Below are 21,896 nucleotides of genomic sequence, written 5' to 3' on the forward strand. Positions count from 1 at the left end.
TTTTTTTTTTTTTTTTTTCTACAGAACAGTGAAAGTAATATTTACAGTAGTGATTATATTTTTGTACTATAAAGGGCTCATTTTAGTTTAAAAAAAAAAAAAAACTAAAATGCTACTGGCTGATGGATTATGAAAATAGTATTAGTTGTCGATTAATCGATTGGTTGTTTCAGCCCTAGTCCCGAGGGCCTGAACGTTCAGGTTACAGTATTGTTCTTCCAGGATTCAATCCGACAATTACACTGAAATGGCCTATATTAATCACCAATGGGGCACAAGAAGTTGTGCGGCCCAGAGAAAGGTGAATCTTATCCTATCTTGGGCAGTAAACAATGTTTTTGCCTATCGGAAGTCTTCATTCAAGGAATAGAAAATTGGCAGGCGGACTACTTGAGTTGCCAGCAGTTGTTCCTTCACCCCGATATCTTCCTGTGACAATGGGGTGAGAAATGAGGCTGGCCTTGAATGCTTTCTAAGGACAGGTCTCTGCGTTTATTATTTCAGCGACCACTTGCTTCGCATTCTTTGGTTCATAAATTTATTCAGGGGGTAACATGGCTTAATCTCCGGTTATGTAACTCCTGAACCCTTAGGACTTGAACTTTTAGTTTTGTCGGCATTACAAAACAGCCTTTTTTTTGGGCCAATATGACATATTCCCTTGGGCCTTTTAACAAGGAAACTAGGTTTTTGTGATAACTATATCTCCAGTATTGCGTCTTCATCCTAACTTTTTACCGAAGGTAATAGGATCTTTAAAACGGCTTACCTGTAAAATCCTTTTCTTTTGAAGTACATCAAGGGACACAGAGCCTTAGTAGTTACTATGTGGGTTATAGACCACTTTCAGGTAATGAGCACTGGCACGCCCTTAGATAAAAAGTGTACTCCCGATATAACCCCTCCCACTACTGGGAGTATCTCAGTTTTGTAGGAAAGCAATACATGTGTATACCAAAGAAGGGAGGAACCTCTGTGTTCCACGATGTACTTCAAAGAAAAGGAGTTTACAGGTAAGCTGTTTTAAAAATCCTATTTTCTTATCGTACATCACGGGACACACAGCCATAGTAGTTACTATGTGGGATGTCCCATAGCAATGCCAACTGAAGGGAGGGAGACTCAATAAAAAGGGCAATAAGTGACTAGAGGACTAATGCTGCAGCCTGCAGTACACTGCGCCCAAAGGCGATATCCTCATGACCTTTACATCAATTTTATAGAACCTGGTAAATGTATAGACTGAAGACCAAGTTGCGGCACTGCTCAGGAAGCACTAACAGCACTAAAGGAGTGCATTTTGATTGGAGAGGGTGGAATCCACCTCTTTAACCACTTACAGACCGGACCATTTTGCTGGTCAAAGACCAGACCCCTTTTTGCGATTTGGCACTGCGTTGCTTTAACTGACAATTGCGCAGTCGTGCGACGTGGCTCCCAAACAAAATTGACGTCCTTTTTTTCCCACAAATAGAGCTTTCTTTTGGTGGTATTTGATCACCTCCTATTATTTTTTGCGCTATAAACAAAAATAGAGCGACAATTTTGAAAAAAACGCATTATTTTTTACTTTTTGTTATAATTATCCCCTAAAAATATATAAAAAAACATTTTTTTCCCTCAGTTTAGGCCGATACGTATTCTTCTACATATTTTTGGTAAAAAAAATCGCAATAAGCGATTGATTGGTTTGCGAAAGTTATAGCGTTTACAAAATAGGGATAGTTTTATGGCATTTTTATTAATTTTTTATTATTTATTTTTTACTAATAATGGCGGTGATCAGCGATTTTTATTGTGACTGCGACATTGTGGCGGACACATCGGAAATTTTTGACACATTTTTGGGACCATTGTCATTTCTACAGTAATCACTGCTATATAAATGCAGTGATTCCTGTATAAATGACACTGGCAGTGAAGGGGTTAACCAGTGGGTGGCAGTGTAGGGGTTAAGTGTTCCTAGGGGTGTGTTGCTAACTGTGGGGGGGTTGGGCTTTCATTTAGCGAACACTGATCTCTGCTCCAATCACATGGAGCAGAGATCAGCGTCACTAGTTGCTAGGCAGAATGGAGAAATGCCGTTTACACGGCATTTCCTCCATTCAGCCGTCCCATGAGACGATCGCGGGTATGCCCGCGGCGATTGAGTCCGTGGGACCCGTGACCATACTCACGGGGTCCCAACCGGCACGAGAGCGCGCCGGCGGCACCGCGCTCACGATGGCAGGGCGGCATTGAAGATTGGACGTACCTGTACGCCAATATGCCTGCCCGTGCCATTCTGCCGACGTACATCGGCGTGCGCTGGTCGGGAACCGGTTAACCGTGAGCTTGAACGATTACTTGTTCAATCTAGAATAGTAGATTTCGATGCTGCCTGTCCTCCTTTAGGACCTTTAGGCAACATGAATAAAAACTTCAGTTTTCCAAATCTGAGCAATTACCTTTAAGCAGACATTGACTGCTCTCACCACATCAAAAAAAAATGTTGTGATTTTTCTTCCAATGAACAGGGTTCGGGAGTAAGGATGGTAGAACAATATCCTGGTTTAGATAAAAACCTGATACTACCTTTTGGGAAAAAGTTAGGCTGGGGACACAATACTACCTCATCCTTGTGAACAACAAAAATATGGCTCTTTACAAGAAAGAGCTGCCAATACAGATACCCTTCTTGCAGCAGATATGATTACTAGAAGAAAAAGTTTCCTTGTCAAAAAAGGACCAAGGGAATATGCTGTATCGGCCCAAAAAAACCTGTTTTGTAATGCTGACAAAGCTAAATTCCCAAGGGTTCGGGGGTTACTTAACCGGAGATTAAGCCAAGTTAGCCCCTGAATAAAGTTATGGACCAAAGAATGCGAAGCAAGTGGTAGTTGAAATAATAATAAGGCTGGGACCTGTCCTTGGAAAGCACTCAAAGCCAGCTTTATTTTTCACCCCATCTGCAGAAAAAAAATCAAGGACTCTACCTAGATTTATTTCCTGGGTTGCAGCTCCTGGTTTCACACCAGGAGACCTATGTTTCCCTGACTCTATAATATATAAACATGGAGGCTGGCTCTGCATAAACCAAGGTAGAAAACTACCAAACAGATCTATGTCTGGGATCCCCCATCCTTGACATACTGACAGGAAGATATCTTTGTGAAGGAACCATTGTCCCAGGAAAAACTGCTGGTGACTCAAGTAGTCCACCTGCCAATTTTCTATTCCTAGAATGAAAACTGCTGATAGGCAAAGTACATTGTTTTCTGCCCAAGATGGGATAAGATTCACCTTTCTCTGCGCTGCCCAGCTTCTTGTGCCCCCTTGGTGATTTAATATAGGCCATTGCTGTGGCATAAACGGATTGACTCCTAGCAGAACAATACCTTAAACTGACCGTTCAGTCCCTCAGAACCAAGTGCTCTGCCTAAATTTCTAAAATGTTAAAGGGCAAGGCCATTTCTGATCTAGGCCACTTCTCCCAGTCAGCTGCCTCTTTTAGGACTGTCCCCCCAACCTAAAAAAAAAAAAAAATTGTCATATATTGATACTATTTCCCACGTAACTGAAAGAAGGATTTTCCCCTTCGCAGATTTTTGGATGTTAACCATAAACTGAGGCTCCCAGCCTACAGCACCTGGTATTTGCAGGGGGGTCTTTCATCCGGGTACTAACCAGGTCGACCCTGCTGGGCCTCCCAAGATCAGATGAGATTGAGCGATATCCGGATGATGTGGCTGTAGGCTTTGGAGTCAGACACAGGAATATAGAGCTTGAATTCTCGGTTTCAAGCTGATGCTTAGTGAAGGCGCAATCTGTTATAGCAACTATTGCAAACATAAAACTGCCTCCTGGACCTGCTGAGCAGGATAACCTTAAACACCTGTTAAAATGGTTTCTCAACGATTAACCAATTACTGTCACTGCGGGTTGAGACACTCAACCTGCCAGAGAAAAGTGTTTTTTTTTTTTTTTTTTTTTTTTTTATTATGGGAATTCCAACCTTTTATCCATTCGATCCCTAAGTATTTGAGTATTGTCTGCCGGATAAGTCAAACTTACTCACAAAGGATAAAGTAGCGTTAATTGCTGGTATACCCCGCTAAGTGAATTTTCTCTACCATAGGATAAATTGTGAAAACTTGTTAGAATGGAAAATAATGCTCATCTGGGTGATCCTCCAGATACAAAGAATTTTCCCAACAAAGAATGGACAGGAAAAAGCATACACAGCTTTGAGGAGGCTTTGGCGAGCCCAAACGCTCAGTTAAGGATACATAAATGTGGAGTGGATCATTCAGCAAGAAATTGTACCATCAATCTTAGATTGTAAAAGCTGACTCTCCTGCAATTGACACCTCAGAAGAGGAGTCATCAGCCTTACCACGGTCCCCTGAGGGAATAGTCTTCTCCTGTCCCTAGTTCCTCAGTCTGAGGAAAATGGAAGAGAACCTGTCACATCTTGACCACACTGGGATGCGATTAACCACTCTGGGAGGATGCAATTAAAGTCATTAAACTTTTTCCTCGGCCATGGTAGGTTTAAAAAAAAAAAAAAAAAAAAAAAAAAAAAAGGAACATGAAAAGGGGTTGCAGTGTTAAAAACAGTAGGCTTTCCAAAGCTTGAGGGAGACCTTTAGCTCCTTTTTTTTTGGGGGGGGGGGTGTTTCAATCCCCCCTTCTGAATATAGCCCGATGCACAAAGCAGAGGTACTATCAGAAGAAATCGCATTAGCAATAGTCAGCTACTGCCACCGCTATTAATGCTCAGCCTGATGCAATAGTAAATGTGTCAAAAAGAATGCTTGTCTCATCAACCTCTTTCATGCCCCTCTACGCTTGTGTCCCTCCGCAGCTTGCAGCGATAACACTTATGCTTTTAAAAACACTCTTTCCCACGCAGGGTGTTGAACGCCATTGCCGCGCTAAGCCCCGCCCCCTCCGTCGCCTCCGTCTTACAGAGAGGGGAGAAAATGGTGAGGAGAGCCTGGAAACCGCCTAGTAGTGCGGCGTGACATATTTTATTTATTTTTTGCTTCTTTCTTGTGAAGAAGGGGTAGCAAATGGCACAAGTGGAGGCAGTCTGGTGGTCAGGAAACCCCCCCCCCCCCCCCAACTTACTGGAGGTCTGCTGGTGGCTGGAGGAAATGGAAGCTCCTGATCCAGACACATTGTGAGCTTTCTGAGGAAGCACGAGAAGGTATGTGCTCTATATAGCCCCCAGCGGTGACACATAAGCATGACAACATTTACTAACTTAAAAGAGACATTCATAAGAAAATACAAAAATTTCTTACAAAATCTCCACTTGCCTTTCCCGCCGCAGGGTTTTCTGTGGTAAAACCAACAGACCCAATCTTCACCCTTCACAGTGGGTTCCGTTAAATCTTTAGTAGCTGGGGATCCTTGAGGAAACTTACAATCCTGGACCTGTAATAGCACCACCGCCAGTAAAACTTTATGGATCCCGACGTCCAGCTCTCTAAAAGAGAAGGGTTTATAGGCAAGACCCTGTTTCTTCGGACACGAGGCCCAGGTACCATTCAATTCGGCCTAAAAGACACTTTGAGTGGATACGGCTGCATGGCTAGTCCCAGCAAGGAACAATACATCTTTACTCGTGACCAACACCTTAGACACTGGCAAAAAAACTGAGATACTCCCAGTAGTGGAAAGGGTTATATAGGGAGTGCACTTTTTATCTTAGGGCATGCCAGTGTCATCACCTGAAGGTGGCCTATAACCCACATAGTAACTACTAAGGCTCTGTGTCCCGTGATATACGATAATAGATCAGGTTTTTATCTAAACCATGGCACACGTGCGTATTGTGCTACCTTCATTTTTCCAGAACCTTGTTCTATGGAAGTAAAACCACTACATTCTCTTGATGTGGTGAGAGCAGTCAAAGTATACTTAAAGGAGGATGTTTTGTTCGTGTGGCCTGAGGGTCCTAAAAGAGGACAGGCAGCATCGAAATCTACTATTTCTAAATGGATTCGACAAGTAATCGTTCAAGCTTATGGTTTAAAGAGGTAGTTCTACCCTCTCAAATCGAAGCACACTCCTCTACGGTTGTTAGTACTTAGTGGGCAGTGCATCACCAAGCCTCCATGGCTCAATTCTGCAAGGTCGCAACTTGGTCTTCAGTCCATACATTTACCAGATTCTATCTGGTGGATGTAGAAAGACATGAGGATGTCGCCTTTGGGCGCAGTGTACTGCAGGCATCAGTATAAATCCTCTAATCTCATGGTGCCCTACTTTGGTTGTCTCTCCCTCCCCTCAGTTGCCATTGCTCTGAGACATCCCACAAAGTAATTTATATGGCATTCTCCTGTTATGTACAATTAAAGAAAATAGGATTTTTATAACAGTTTACCTGTAAAATCCTTTTCTTTTGAAGTGCATCACAGGACATGGAGGTCCCTCCCCTCTTTCTAGTATTCATGTGTATTGCTTTGCTACAAAACTGAGGTACTCCCAGTAGTGGGAGGGGTTATATAGGGAGGCAACTTCCTCTTTAGAGTGTGCCAGTGTCCAGCACCTGAAGGTGGACTTATAACCCACATAGAAATTACAATGGCTCTGTGTCCTGTGATGTACTTCAAAAGAAAAGGATTTTACAGGCAAGTTGTTATAAAAAAAAAATCTTATTTTTGGGACCATTGTCAATTATACCGCGAATAGTGCTATATCGTTATGCGCTAGTCGGCATGTGGTTAAGTCAAATCCACCCTGGTAAAATGTTACCAGCTTTATATGTCTGCAAAGGTTTTTCTGTGTATTTCTTAAAATTATCTGCATTAGAAACACTGCTTACTTTACATAACATTACACCTGTATTAGTAATATACTAAAACCAGCTTTTAAAGCTCAACTCTGAAGAACTGGAAGGGCAAACTTCTCATTTAAACTTCAGCTTACCTGATCCTTTGCTACAATTTCAACTGGCGCTTCCCTATGCTCTATCAGTGGACTGTCCTTTGGCACCATCACGTCCAGTTTTTAGGGCTTTGGCCCCTGTGTTGATCTTCATTAAATGAGGACCTTGCGTCAGGTGCGTGGGAAAGATGATGTTGTGGGACTGGTTTAGCCCAGAGGATTGGATAAGTAGATCTTCTTTTCCATGCCTCCTAGACGTAAATGAGCGATTAACCCTTGCAGTATGGGCACAGCCCCACTGCAAGGCATCATTTTTAAGTTTCCTGTTGGGCTTTAATAATATGTACAACCAGACATTTGGTCAGCTGTTTTGCTATATGTTACAAGGCAGTTTGCCAATTGAATGTGTTGCCAGCTACTCTTGTATGATTTTCACAGACTACATGTGACTTGTCAGACACAAGAAGGATCATTATTCAAAAAGTCTGGCTAAATGAAGGATGTGTAGGATTTCTTTCTTGTGATTCATCATGGTTAAACCCATTACATTTGTGTTATGAAAACATTTGAAGAAATTTAATCTGATACTACAATTGGGATATATACTTAAGCATTTCCCTTCCAACACAAATTATGCAAAACCATAAAAATTTAATGTTTACAAAATTGTGAAATATGGATATGCGTAAAAGAAAAGACTTCCTCTATTTAGTATTACATGGAAACAGGGTAGATAATATATAAATATATATACCGTATTTATCGGCGTATAACACACACTTTTCCCCCCTTAAAATCGTGGGTGCGTGTTATACGCCAATCCCCCGCCGATTGTGAGCTCTTATGCCTTTTTATGACGATCTTGGCAGCTTTCGGCTATCTTTGGCTGTTCTTGACGGCTTCCGAAAGCTGTCGAACAGCCGAAAATGGCCGAGAGCTACCGAGTGCTGCCGAGATACACAGGACATCCGCTCTGTATCTCTGCGGCACCATCTTTAAACAGAAAGCCTGCAAAAGAAACTGATAAGGCTGCAGTGGAAGGCTGCAAATGACACTGACAAGGCGGCATTGATGGGCATTTTAAATGTAAGTTTTTTTTTTTTTCCCTTAAACTTCCCTCCTAAACTTGGGGCACGTGTTATACACCGATAAATACGACCTCTCTCTCTCTCTCTCCCTCTCCCTCTCCCTCTCCCTCTCCCTCTCCCTCTCCCTCTCCCTCTCCCTCTCTCTCTCTCTCTCTCTCTCTCTCTCTCTCTCTCTCTCTCTCTCTCTCTCTCTCTCTCTCTCTCTCTCTCTCTCTCTCTCTCTCTCTCTCTCCCTCTCTCTCTCTCTCTCTCTCTCTCTCTCTCTCTCTCTCTCTCTCTCTCTCTCTCTCTCCCTCTCTCCCTCTCTCCCTCTCTCCCTCTCTCCCTCTCTCTCTCCTCTCCCTCTCCCTCTCCCTCTCCCTCTCCCTCTCCCTCTCCTCTCTCTCTCTCTCTCTCTCCCTCTCTCTCCCCCTCTCTCTCTCCCCCTCTCTCTCTCCCTCTCTCTCTCCCCCTCTCTCTCTCCCCCTCTCTCTCTCCCCCTCTCTCTCTCCCCCTCTCTCTCTCCCCCTCTCTCTCTCCCCCTCTCTCTCTCCCCCTCTCTCTCTCCCCCTCTCTCTCTCCCTCTCTCTCTCTCTCCCTCTCTCCTTACCGGCTTATAAACGTTGTGATCTTTCTTGCACATAGCTTGAAGTGCTTTATTCCTCCCCTGAATAGCAAAATGGCAGCAGGCCTTAAATAAGACCAAGTTTGGGAGCATTTACACAGGCTTTTATGCTTAGATAATTGGTACCTGAGCCTCGCAAAGAAGACTCAAGATCCTGCAAGCTTTTACCTTTAATGGGGCCTCGGCGCCGGACCCTGCATAGTAGTAATCCTGGACAATATAGCACTAAGGCATTTTCTGCAGGGTGCTGTACAGGTCCAAGGGAGTGGACCCTAAACATGAAAGGGTACCCAGACCTTGAAGGACGTGACAGGAACCCACCGTGAAGGGTGAAGATTGGGCCCTTAGTTCCTAAGTGGCCCTGCGCCTGGATGGGAAAGTGAAACCCCTTTATTTTATTATTGTGGAGTGTCTCAGTGATTGTAACAATCAGTCAAGCTAGCTTAAAGGCTGGACACCTGTGTGCGGTGACCATACGGGGGAGTTCTGGGCTAGCTGTGGGTGTTTGCAAGGCGTACCTTTTTTATTTATTTTATTTTTTTATTTTTTGCTTGTGTCTGGCTGTTTTTTACCTGTATGAGGGTGCACTATGGTGCGCCATTTCACCTTGGTTCGCCATGGCGCACGTTCGTTTGCAAGAGAGCCACTGGGCTCCAGTTTGGCAGCCATGGTGCATGCAGATTCGTCGCATATGCACCGTAGCCTTAATCTTGGTGCAGGAAGATTCGCGCCCTATGCGAATACAGTCACGCACACATGCCTGCACGTGCATAGAATGTTCCGGCGCACACCCAGCTTTTATTTAAGCTGTGTATCCCAAGCATGTGGTGCTTCCAGAAGGGACACAGAGCAGGCTCTGAACAGACTTGCAGTGGCTCATTTCTCCTTACCCAGGCCACCTGAGTGAACAGTTGTTGCTTGGCAGGCTAAAAGTGCTTAGCAGGATTGTTGCATAGGGGGTTGGTGAGCCCTATTAAAGGGTACTACAGTAATTCCCACTACCTTCAGGATCCGAAGTTCCACTGGGATCAGCTAGGTATGGCACAAGCCTACTTATATTGGATGGATCAGAGTAACTGCAAAAATATCCATTCCTGGATTTCAGCTTTTATCGTTTTTTCTCTTCTAGAGGTGAAGTAGTAGTGAGTGGCAATATTTTCTCTGTTCATTGGGTGGCTGTGCATCTACAAAAATCAGATCTATTGATTTTACAGAGCACACAGCATAATAAAGCCAGAGCATGGCTGATTCAACCATGAGCTTGTTTTAAAGAGAAACTAAACCCTTATATCCTGGGGCGTGGCCAGGATCGGCATGTGAGAAGACACAGCTCCTGCAGATCCATGAGTGATCCTGCCCCAACCCACGTACTTTTTTTTTTTTTTTTTACCACTATATGCAGCTAAATACTGATCCCGAGATTACTATGGAACCCCCGCCGGCCCCCTGCATTAGGGGAATGAGCCGTAGAGGACAGACTGAAGCTTCGGGCCCCAAACTCCAAGATGGCACCACAACATTCTCTGTGAAGGGGACTCCTCGTGGTGCTGACAAGATGAAAGACCTGGGACCCAAATCGCACACGCCACCAAAGACCCAGGGTAAAGAAATCCCCAGGGACATGCTATATTGCGCTCATAAGTTATCTGGGCAGCCAGGCAATGATCTGACAGCTCACACTATGGACACTGCACAGAATTATTCTGGCATGCAGACACAGGCAGCCATCTTGGCTGTTAACAATGAGGAGGATGATCAGGCTGAGCCGATGTCCCTGGCCCAGCACAGCTCAGCCACTCAGGACATGCCTCAGCCCACCCTAGCAGACATACTCAGGGCGATGAACAACTGCACTGCATCTGTGAAAACTAAGAGCTGTTTGGGGGGCTTAAGAGAGGATGTTGCTGTTGCAACAGGATTTACAAAAAATCCAGGAGAGGACCATGGTGGTTGAAAGCAGGTTGGTGAAATGGAAGACCAATTACCCCTTATAGTAAGAGATGCCAACACTGCATACCAGATGGCAAAGGAAGCTAATGATTGAGCTGAAGACATGGAAGATTAAATAATGTGTGCATAGTGGGTCTTCCTAAGAGGGTGGAAGGCAAGGACCCCACAAATTTCATGGAGAATTGTCTACTTGAAGTATTTGGCAAAAACATCTTGCCCTTTTTTGAAGTGGCACGTGCTCAGAGTGCCGTCTCGCCCTCCACAACCGGGGGGGTCCCACCAAAATCCTTATTGGTGAAATTACTTCTACCGGGACAGAGAAATAGAGCTGCATCAGGCACGGGTGTGTGCCAGCATCCAACACAATGGTACCAGTGTGTCCTTCTACCCTGACTTCTCTGCGGAGGTGCAGAGACACAGGGCTAAGTTTACAGATGTGAAGCGCCGCCTGTGGCTCCTGCAACTGCTGTATGCTATGCAGTATTCTGCCACGCTCCAGGTTACTGTGACAGGCCAAGCACAATTTTTTGAGCCTGCAAAAGATGCCTCATCCTGGCTGGATCATAATGAGCAGGCCTTAAAGCAGCGAGGGCAAGGGGGAGAGGAAGATTGACTCAGATTCCAGGCTCCACTGTTTGCTACCTAAAGTTTTATAACCCATCTTTAGTGCTTAAGAAATATACTTGGGTTTTCCACCCCTTGTTCCACAGATGTTCTCTGGCTGCGGGGACATATTTTTGCAGATCAAGATGAGAGCTACACTATGTTTGACCTATACTACCTGACAATGCTCAAGTTGAAGCGAGTGTCAGTGTGTATCGCTGATTGGCAAGTTTTGGTTTACAGTTTTTGAGAACCTTTATTTCTTCAGCTGGGGTTCCTCCAGTGTTTTCAACAGAGGAAAAGATGTGGTTCAACAGTACAACACTTTCAAGAGACGTCTGCAGTCTTGCATAGCCGCATGGTTCTTTGTTCTTTTTCATATCCTACTCTATTAATGACTTGTGTCCCATGGAAAAGGTACGTACCCATAGTATCATGGAATATCGCGGGAATCCATTCACCTCTCAAACTTACTAAATTAATTGTGTTTAAAAATGTAACCCTGGGATATTTTATTTTCATGAAACATATTTAACAGCTGAGATGGTGAATTGTTTAAGATACTCCTGGGTGGGAAAAGCACACCACGCTACACACCTCTTATTCCATGGGGGGGTCAATGTGTTGATTCGTGGTGCCCTGGATTACTAGGAGTTTGACAGTAAAATCTTCATGGCTGATGGGGAGGCAGAACACAAGATGTACACTTCTTCGCAGGCGGTAATGCTTCATACTGTATGTAGAGGACCCATTCCAATGGCTTTGGAGGCTCAAGCCTTTACAGAACCCCATAAAAAAATGCCCGACCTATAAGTCTCATCCAGAAGGTGTGGAACAATTCCAACTACCTCCAGAGGGCAGACTGCTACACTGATGATAGCCCTATCTGGCTGAATGCCACTTATACTGAATTAGCCAAGCTGCAATCTAGAACTAAATGGAAAGCATACAAGATTACACACCTTAAGCACGTATTCTAGAATGGGATGCTTTGGATCTTTGCGGATTTGCAGGCAGAGTGCAATCTACCGACTTCAATGCAGTTTTACTATATACAACTTCAACATGCTGTCATAGTGCAGAGAAGGTCCTCGGAATGACACTCATCCCCAACCCCATTGTTTAGTCTCAGGGATGCTGAATCATCTGAGCGGTTCATTTCACAATGCTATGCCATATTATTTCAATCCTATTTGAAGAAGCACCCATGGAGAATCCGGGAAAAGTGGGAGAGGGATGTGGGCCAGCTCGACGGGGAGCAGAGGGAGGAGGGGTTTCAGGTGTTGGGTTTGTGCCCCCTGAATGTTTCTCAAAGGCTGACACAGCTGTACATATTGTGGATATACTATACACCTCACAGACTCCAGTTGATGATCCTGCAGCCAGAATCCACATGCACTCACTGTAAACGTGATCATGAGGACTAGAAGTCAATATTGTGCCTTTTTAAAGAAATCGGCATTGGCCGATTTACTATGTAAAAAAGGCCAATTGTGATTGATCTGAGGCAGGGGCGTGCTGGGTGGAAATCCATATCGGTTGACCTGTAATGGGGACCTCATTCATCTCTTATGGCGAACTGCACACTTATTGGACCGGAGTGGTGGATAGTGTAAATTCAGTGTTCAAGATTTCACTACTGCTAGACCCAAGAGATTGTCTGTTGGGGGCTTTGGAAGAATGTGATTGAGAAATGTGTACTAGAGACACCATTCAGAGTTTTTTCATGCTCGGGAATAGATCATGATTCATTGGAAATCTGAGAATCCCCAAACAACCAGGGAGTGGATTCATAATATAGGGGAGATATTGCACATGGAGAAGCTTATATACCAACATAGGGGGTAGTTCACTTAAATATGAGAGGATGTTTGCACCATGGTTGGATGTTCTGGGGCTTGCCCCGGTGGGTCTTATCATGGATATATTCCTAGGTGTTAATGCAGTTTTAAAGACCAATATGTTAGGGATGATGTAAAAGTTAGCATATACTGAGACGTTTCTTATTGATATATTTTTGTGTGATGAGGATGCAGTGCCCTGTTTGGAACTGTAATGATACTGATTGTATACCTATCTTTTCTAACAAAAAAAAACTTTTTGGTAAAAACAAAAACCCTCATATCCTTTTCAGCAAAGGAAACTGCCATCTTCTCTGATCTACAACTACTATGGTGTTGCACATGTGATCAGTTATGACCCCAGAAAATTGGTTTCTCAGTTTGGTTGAGAGCACAAACCATTGGGCCAAACTTTTTTTTATTTATTTATTTATTTTTTTAAACGTTAAAGTGATGGATTTACTTCCGCTTTAACTTCAGGACACATTACATCTTTCATTGATCACTTTTATAGTAAGGTACAGCCACAAAGTATGTTACTTGTCCCTTTACATCTAAAGAAAAAAAAAAATTAAAAATATATATACACACTTTTTTTACTGTATATAAAAAAATTTTTTCTACTTACCGGGTCTGTGCAGTGGTGTTGGATAGAGCCACCCCTTAAATCCTCTTCTAAGATCTCTAGCCGACTCTCCCCTTTCTTCCTCTACACCAAGTCCTCCCCATAGCAAGCTCTCTGCTAAGGGGAGTAAGAGCGCTCCCAAGCTGGGCTGTGTGCATCTGTAGACACGTGCCTACACGCGCACACACACACACACCCTACTGCCCCCCTGCCACCTTCCACCGCTCTTACCGACCTCCCGTCCCACCGGGAGACCTCAGACATGATTTGGCACTTCTGCCGGCTAGGGAGAGGCTGTAACGACAGCTAAGGCTGATACACGACCAGAGTCCACCCAATTCTGGTCCCACCGGTCAATGACACGCGGGTTCAGTTCCGATTGCTACAGGAGACTGAACGCTGGGGAGGAAGCTAGATAACTCTTCCCCTTGCTACCGGAGGACCCGTCGCCTACACCAGATGGAGCAATCTTCTTCTATTGTGCACGGTTGGATATCGGAAGTACTGTTAACCCTGGTGGGTTTAAAAGTGTTGATGTCGAGCATGAGAGTGCAAGGCATTTCAATTTGGTGAGTGAGTTTAAGGGAGTGGAATCGCTGTCACAAACGGTGTGCTGGAAGGAAGTTAATTTTCAGTATAAATCATAGAGGACTCATCACCAAGCTAATCCTTGAAGATTGTCACTTTTATGGACTTTAATTGGATTTTTTCTTTCTGTTTTTTAAATTTTTTTATTATTCATCATTTTTTCACAGTTTGTCACTATCACATGGTGTTACTTAAATTGTTTTAGTATTTGCGTCATGGTAATATCGTGACGTTAGCGCCACTATTTTTTCATTTAAATGCGTTTACACTTTATCACTATTTCAAGTGGCAGCTCTAGTAGAGTGTCTTTGCATGAGTGCAGTGGTGGGACGTCAAGCATAGGTAAGTGAAACTTGCTGACCAACAGTTGGATATACTCCCAGTATTACTTAGCCCTTGGTTTCCTCCCATTGAAGCGTTACTCCTAAGGATTCCACCTCCTCCCTTGCTCCATTACTGATGCCGTCCCTCATATTCGCTTGCACATCTTGAGATACAGGCATACCCCCTCCCCCTTTTTTACCCTCCCTATCTCTGTGAAATAGGGAGTAGCCCTGAATTGTTACCAGCCAATCATGAGAACTATTAAACCAAGTCTCTGAAATTCCCACAAAATCTAAATCCTCCTCGTACACCATTATCTTGTCAGCCAGACTTCTAGCATTAGTGTGCAAGCCTCATAGTTTTGTACCGTCTCATACACATGAATTGCTCTGCTGGGTTTTTTTTTCGCCTTCCTCTGGATCAATTGTGGGCATAAAATTGGGTATCTGGATTGTACGATTATTTTTTATTTTATTTATTTGTTTTTAAGGTTGAACTGGATGGACTTGTGTCTTTTTTCAACCTGGCTAACTATGTAACTATGTAACTATACTATCTCCTTGTTGGTTGTTTTGAGGCTGAAATTTGAATTTGTCTTATTACTTGGTTACATAGTAGGCGAGGTTGAAAAAGCCCATCAAGTCCAACCTATGTGTGTGATTATATGTCAGTATTACATTATATATCCCTGTATGTTGCAGTTGTTCAGGTGCTTATCTAATAGTTTTTTGAAACTATCTTTGCCCCCCGCTAAGACCACTGCCTGTGGAAGGGGAATTCCATATCCTTGCCGTACAGACCCTCTGTAGTTTAAGGTTAAACCTCCTTTTTTCCTTATTTTTATGAGTGGCCACGAATCTTGCTAAACTCCCTTACACGAAAAAGTTTTATCCCTATTTTTGGGTCACCAGTATGGTATTTGTAAATTGAAATCATATCCCCTCTCAAGCATCTCTTCTCCAGAGAGAATAAGTAAAGTGCTCGTAACCTTTCCTCATAACTAATATCTTCCAGACCCTTTTATTAGCTTTGTTGCCCTTCTTTGTACTCGTTCCATTTCCTGTATATACTTCCTGAGGACTGGTGCCCAGAACTGGACAGCATACTCTAGGTGCGGCCGTACCAGAGTCTTGTAGAGCGGGAGAGTTATAATTTTATCTCTGGAATTAATCCTCTTTTTAATGCATGTCAATATTCTGTTTTCTTTGTTACCAGCAGCTTGGCATTGTATGCCATTGCTGAGCCTATCATCTACTAGGACCCCCAGGTCCTTTTCCATCCTAGATTTTTTATTTTTTTTACATTGAACATCATTTGCCATGTAGTAGCCCACCCCATTAATTTGTTCAGATGTTTTTTTGCAAGGTTTCCACATCCTGCAGAGAAGTTATTGCCCTGCTTAGCATCATTGGCAAATACAAGACTTTAGGTACTCTAGTCACCCTGCCCCAAATACTACCCTCTAAACTTTTTTTCCACGCTGCATCTGGACCCCCCCCCCCCCGTCACCCATTTTAAAAGCCCCTCTAACTTTTTGGCCAGCCTCTCTCCCAGCTGAACTGCACCCTCCCCATTTAAAAGCAGTCCGTCCCTGCTAAAGAGCCAGTAACTGACTCAGAAGTCGGCCATTCTCCAAGAACCCAAACCCCTCCTTTTTACACTGGCTCCTCAGCCACTTGTTAACTTCCCTAATCTCCAGCTGCTGCTCTGGTGGAGGTACCGGTAGTATTTCTGAGAATACTACCTTGGAGGTCCTATTATTCAATTTAGCTCATAGGTCCCTAAAATCGTTTTTAGGACACTCCATCTTCCTCTGACTCTGATGTTGGTGCCAACGTGTACAATGCAGCTGGGACTTCTCCAGCTCAACCCAATAATCTGTCCACCTAATCCGTAATGTGCTAAACCTGAGCGCCCAGTAAAAAACATACTGTTTGTCACTTAAGGTATTTTTTGACAGATTTCCCTCTGTCTTTCTAAAAGATTCCCCTACCATCAGAATCTGTATTGCTTTACCCTTGCCCTCGCTGGAGGAGTTTTTCCGCTGGCAGCTAGGGGTGTCACTCTGCTCCAGCAGTTCTGGTTCCTGACTGGTTTTTCCAACATCACGCAACACAGCTTATTTATTGGTATGTTTTAGCCCAGGACTGGCCTCCCTGACACTAGCCCCTCTACCCTTCTTGAGTGTCACCCATCTACTCTGTTCTGGTGCCTGCACCTCTTTGTCTCTACCTGCCTCTGTGCTGGCCCCTTCCGGCACTTGCTGGCTACATTCCCAACTCTCCTGTAGTATGGAGATTCTTCTCTGTGTTGCCATTTGATTCAGAACCTGGGCTTCCAGGGAAGCAGTTTGCTTAAATTTTGTGCAGCAGTATTCGCCCTCAATCGGATGATCAAGGAACGCAGACATTCTACAAGATGTGCACCGAGTCGCATCTTCACACCCCCTGGCATCGTTCCCACTAATACAATTTAATGGGGATTGGGAATTATACTCTGTCAAATTATCTGATATCAAGCTTTCTGACACTAATTTCTCACCACAGTTTTCTTCTCAGTACTCAGTCACACACAGTTACTCTGTAGTACCCAACAATACTCCACTATATTTAATTACCCCACAGTACTCAGTTACTCACACTACACCCTCCTCAACCAGCATCCCCACTACACACAGTCAGCCTGTCAGGCAGTCTTTTCTTTCAGCTGTGTCCGCTCTGCTTCTGCTCAGCCGCCCTTGTACACTGACACTTGCAGGGCTTGTCAGCATTTAGTCCCCCCCCAGTCAGCCTGCCTGTCGCTGCTCCCGCCGCTTTTTTGGTCTGCAAGTCACATTCCCCCTCCAGTCTGCAACAACACCCACCACCTCTCCCAGGCAATCTGTCACCTCTTGGTTCCACCGCTTAAATGACCGCCGCCTCTGTTGGAATCTGAGGTGGCACTGTCCTCAGTCACTCCCGCTCCTCCTTCCCAATTGCCTGCACCTTCAGTCGCTCTGTCCCTGTGTCACCTGCCACTGCAGCTCCCACACACCACGCTGCTCAGCGTCTGCCTTCTGTGGGTTTTCATGCCAATTAGTGCAACGACACCACCTGCTGGCCACACCTAGCAGAAAACTAGGAGGAGAACGCAAGGAAACTAGAAGGTGCAGTTTTATGTCATCCAAAGTGTTCAATTTTGTTCTGATCTGACCAGACTATATCCTCCCCAGTATTCCACAGGCTTGTCTAAATGTTGTGCATCAAACTTGAAACAAGCTTCAACATGCTTTTTCTTCAGCAATGAAGTTTTGTATGGTTAGCGTGCAAACAGGCCATGGCGGTTAAGTGCATTACTTACTGTTTTGTGTGAAAAAAGTGTACCTGTTATTTCCAGGTGTTTTTGAAGCTCTCCACACATGGTCCTTGGCTCTTGGACAACTGATAATTCTTTTCACTCCAACTTCAGAAATCTTGTGAGGAGCTCCTGGTCATGGCCGGTTTATGGTGAAATTATGTTCTTTCCACTTCAGAATTATGGCCCCAACAATGCACACTGGAACATTCAGAAGTTTAGAAATCCTTCTCTAACCAATGCTTTTGGTATGTTTTGCATCAATAAGGTTGCAAAGGTCTTGAGAGCTTTGCTTTTACCCATGAGATGATTCTTGTGACACCTTGGTAATGAGACCTTTTTTTGTAGGCCATCAGTTAAAGTGGAAGTAAACCCATCGATTTAAACAGTTAACAAAAAAAGGCATGCCGGGAATGCTAACTGGCCATTGGCTGTGCTCTCAGCCAAACTATCAAACCATCCAATGGCTGGTGTCATAACGAATCGCATGTGCAGCACCATAGCAGTTGAAGTTTAAACAGGCAAAGATGGCAGCTTCCTTGGCTGAAAACGCTATTTGGAGTTTACTTCCACTTTAAGACTGACCCAGCTGATATCAACTTGCATTGACAAGAGGCAGGATTGCTTTCTAATTACTGATAAATTTTAGCTGGCACCTCCCTTTCTTCATGTGTTCAATCCTTCTTCTTTTTTTTTTTTCCCCGTGTCATTCAATTATTATTATTTTTTTTATTTTTTTTACACATAACGTAATTTCTGAACTTGTTTGTTTTTTGGTTTCTTTGAATGTATGGGTTGCTACTGATGTGGTGAAATTTCATGTCAATGGCACCTTTTTAGAAATATATTTACCTAGAAAAATGGTGATGTGTTCAATACCACTATTGCCTGCTGTGTGTGTGTGTGTGTGTATATGTATATATTATTTATTTTATTATTTATATTCACACACTACATTTGATGGCTGCTATAGAAAATCATTTTTTCCCTTTGTTTTTTTTTTGGATTGTAAAAATGGGCCCTTTTTTCTTCCAAATTTAGCCAAGCCGTTTATTACATTTATTTTAAGCAAACATTTTTAAACACATTGTATAGAAAAATAAATGGTATCGTTAAAACATTTACTGTGGTGTTGATTTTATGCTCAAGAAAATAAATTTCATTTTTCTTTAAGGTCCTGGTGTTCAGAAACCACACGAAGGTCCAGGAGAAATGGGGAAGCCTGTTGTTGTACCTAAAGAGGACCAAGAGCAGATGAGGGAAAAGTTTAAAATCAATCAGTTCAATTTAATGGCCAGTGAGATGATAGCACTGAACAGAACTCTACCGGACGTACGGCTAGAAGGGTAAGTGATGTTTGATTATGAAGTTTAAAATTAAAGTAGAACTAAAGGAAAACCTTTTTTATGTTTTTGGAAAAAAAAAGTAAACAAAGGTTTATAACCCCCATTAGGATTTTTTTTCTGTGTACCATTTGGAGAGATTTCCTTTAATTTCTCCCGGCCCCATAGGCAAAACAGGAATAATTGAGATGAAATCCCTCCAAATTAAGAAAATGCCCTCTTACCAGGGTCACCAGAACTAATGTCCCCATTGGAAGATTTCTGGGGACAACTCAAAATTTGGGATTTTATTTCCCTTTTTTGGTTTTGATGGTAAACATGACAAATGGGAAGCGTTAATCTTCGTAACGGAGGCAAAGACCACAATAAAAGCCTGACAGGTATTCTAATCCTCTCAAACACTATATAAACTAAACTCTGTGCTGTTTTTTATTTATTATTAAATATGGATATGTATTAACCACTTCAATACAGGACATTTATACACCCTTCCTTCCCAGACCAATTTTTAGCTTTCGGTGCTCTCACACTTTGAATGCCAATTACTCAGTCATGCAACACTGTACCCAAACAAAATTTTTATCATTTTTTTTCATACAAATAGAACTTTCTTTTGGTGGCATTTAATCACCACTGGGTTTATTTTTTGCGACTTAAGTGAAAAAAGAACAAACCTTTTGAAAACACTTTTTTTTTTTTTTTTTTTTTTTTCTGTGATAAATTTTGCTCATAAATTTGGGCCAAAATTTATTTGGCTACATCTCTTTGGTAAAAAAATAACCCAAATTAGTGGATATTATTTAGTCTATGTGAAAGTTATAGAGCAGGGATCCTCAAACTACGGCCCTCCAGTTCTTGTAAAACTACACATCCCATGAGACATTGTAAAACTCTTGACATTCACAGACATGACTAGGCATGATGGGAATTGTAGTTGCTGAACTGGAGGGCCATAGTTTGAAGACCCATGTTATAGAGTCTACAAGCTATGGTGCATATCATTGAAAATTGATCACACCTGATGCACTGATGGCCTCATTTCTTGAGACCCTGAAATGTCAGGAAAGTACAAATACACCCCAAATGACTACTTTTTTAAAAGTAGACAGTCAAAAGTATTTATCAAGGGGCATGGTGAGTTTTTTCCAAGTTGTAATTTTTTTCCCACAATTCTTGGGAAAATTAAGATTTTTTTTTTCCACAAAATTGTCATAAGTTTTCTCACACAGCATATGCATATTTCCAATTACACCCCAAAATACATTCTGCTACTCCTCCCGAGTATAGCGATACCACATGTGTGTGACTCTTACACAACCTGGCCACACAGAGAGGTCCAACATGCAGGGAGCACCATCAGGGTTTCTAGGAGCATAAAATTACACCTCTAATTTCCTAACGACCTATTACATTTGTGAAGGCCCTGGAGCCCCAGGACAGTGGAATTACCCCCAAAATGACCCCATTTTGGAAAGCCGACACCCCAACGTCTATTCTATGAGGCTTAATGAGTCTTTTTGAGTTGTTCATTTTTTTCCACAAGTCTACGGAACACGTGGAAAGAAAATCATTTTTTTTTTTTTTTTTTTACACAAAGTGGTCAGTTTACAACATATTTCTAACTCAAAGCAAGTATATTGCAAAAATGACACCTCAAATACATTCTGCTACTCCTGAGTATGGCAATGCCACGTGTGGTATAAACCCTTGCATATACCCAGTGAGGAGACTTCTAAAATTAACCAGATTTTATATTTCTCATTCCCACTTTGTATTTTCTCAAAATAGAAAATTTAATTTTGCCTAAATATATTGTGCTGACATATTTGTTATCAATGCCCATTTTTGTATACATATATGCACGCAAAAAAACAAAACATGGCATAAACAAACACCTAACAAAAACAAACAACCCACTAACAAAAAGGAGGAAAAAAACATGTCAATACAGCACAGGATCCCAACTATTACATTTCCAGATGTAACTTCCCAGAAGTTACATTCACCGTTATTTGCTGTTCATACTAGCTCTTCCATCTGCATTATATGATTCATCCCTACTACCCATTCCGTATTGTTGGTGTTTGGAATTTCCAGTGTTTTGGAATTAAGGCATTATCTGCTATCAAAAATAAAAAAATCTAAACCTTCTTCCTTTTTAATTGATTTAATTGACCCAAGAATTAAAGAGAGAAGCACTGCCTGAGGCGTCTCCTGACAATTTTTACCAGTGACCACATGACTGAGTTTAAATATAGCCGACCAAAATGGTTTTATTTTTCGAACAAGACCACCACAGATGTAGTAATGTGCCTCTCGATTCACCGCATCTCCAGCATAGGTCAGACAAAGCTGGATTCATTTTATTTAGTAAGACCAGACAGTGATACCATCTTTCTGGTCTTTATGAATGAGAGTAATACAAGCTTCCTGCGCTTGATGAGAGAGAGTTTTTTGGATTTCCAGTGTAGTGAAAGGCATATTCAATAAGTTGGCAATATTCTGATCTAATATTGGAAGGGCTGTATTTAAAATGTATTGGACCATTATTTTGTTTCCCTTTGTGTTGGTAGGTACCGTGAGGGGATTAGTAATATTATAAAGTGTCCTATAATATTCTTGAAAGGTCCGAATGATGTATTCAAAAGTATGTACCAAGCCCTTTTTAGGGCCATCGAAGTTTTGGAATATAAGTACAATTTGAGTTAACGTGAATTAACC

At 42.7% G+C, this 21,896-nt stretch overlaps 1 protein-coding gene across 1 annotated transcript in view; it reads left to right on the top strand.

Moving 5' to 3' along the window:
* The window catches only part of GALNT1 (polypeptide N-acetylgalactosaminyltransferase 1), a 264,230-nt gene that overhangs the window by 75,110 nt on the left and 167,224 nt on the right, over positions 1-21,896 (top strand). Inside the window, exon 3 of the mRNA XM_077491924.1 lies at positions 19,007-19,178. Coding sequence (XP_077348050.1) covers positions 19,007-19,178 — 172 coding nt within the window. The remainder of the gene's footprint in view (positions 1-19,006; positions 19,179-21,896) is intronic.

This window comes from Lithobates pipiens, unplaced genomic scaffold (genome assembly GCF_037356315.1).
Source record: "Lithobates pipiens isolate NorthernLeopardFrog02 unplaced genomic scaffold, aLitPip1_a1.2 Scaffold_19, whole genome shotgun sequence".
NCBI classification, from domain to species: domain Eukaryota; kingdom Metazoa; phylum Chordata; class Amphibia; order Anura; family Ranidae; genus Lithobates; species Lithobates pipiens.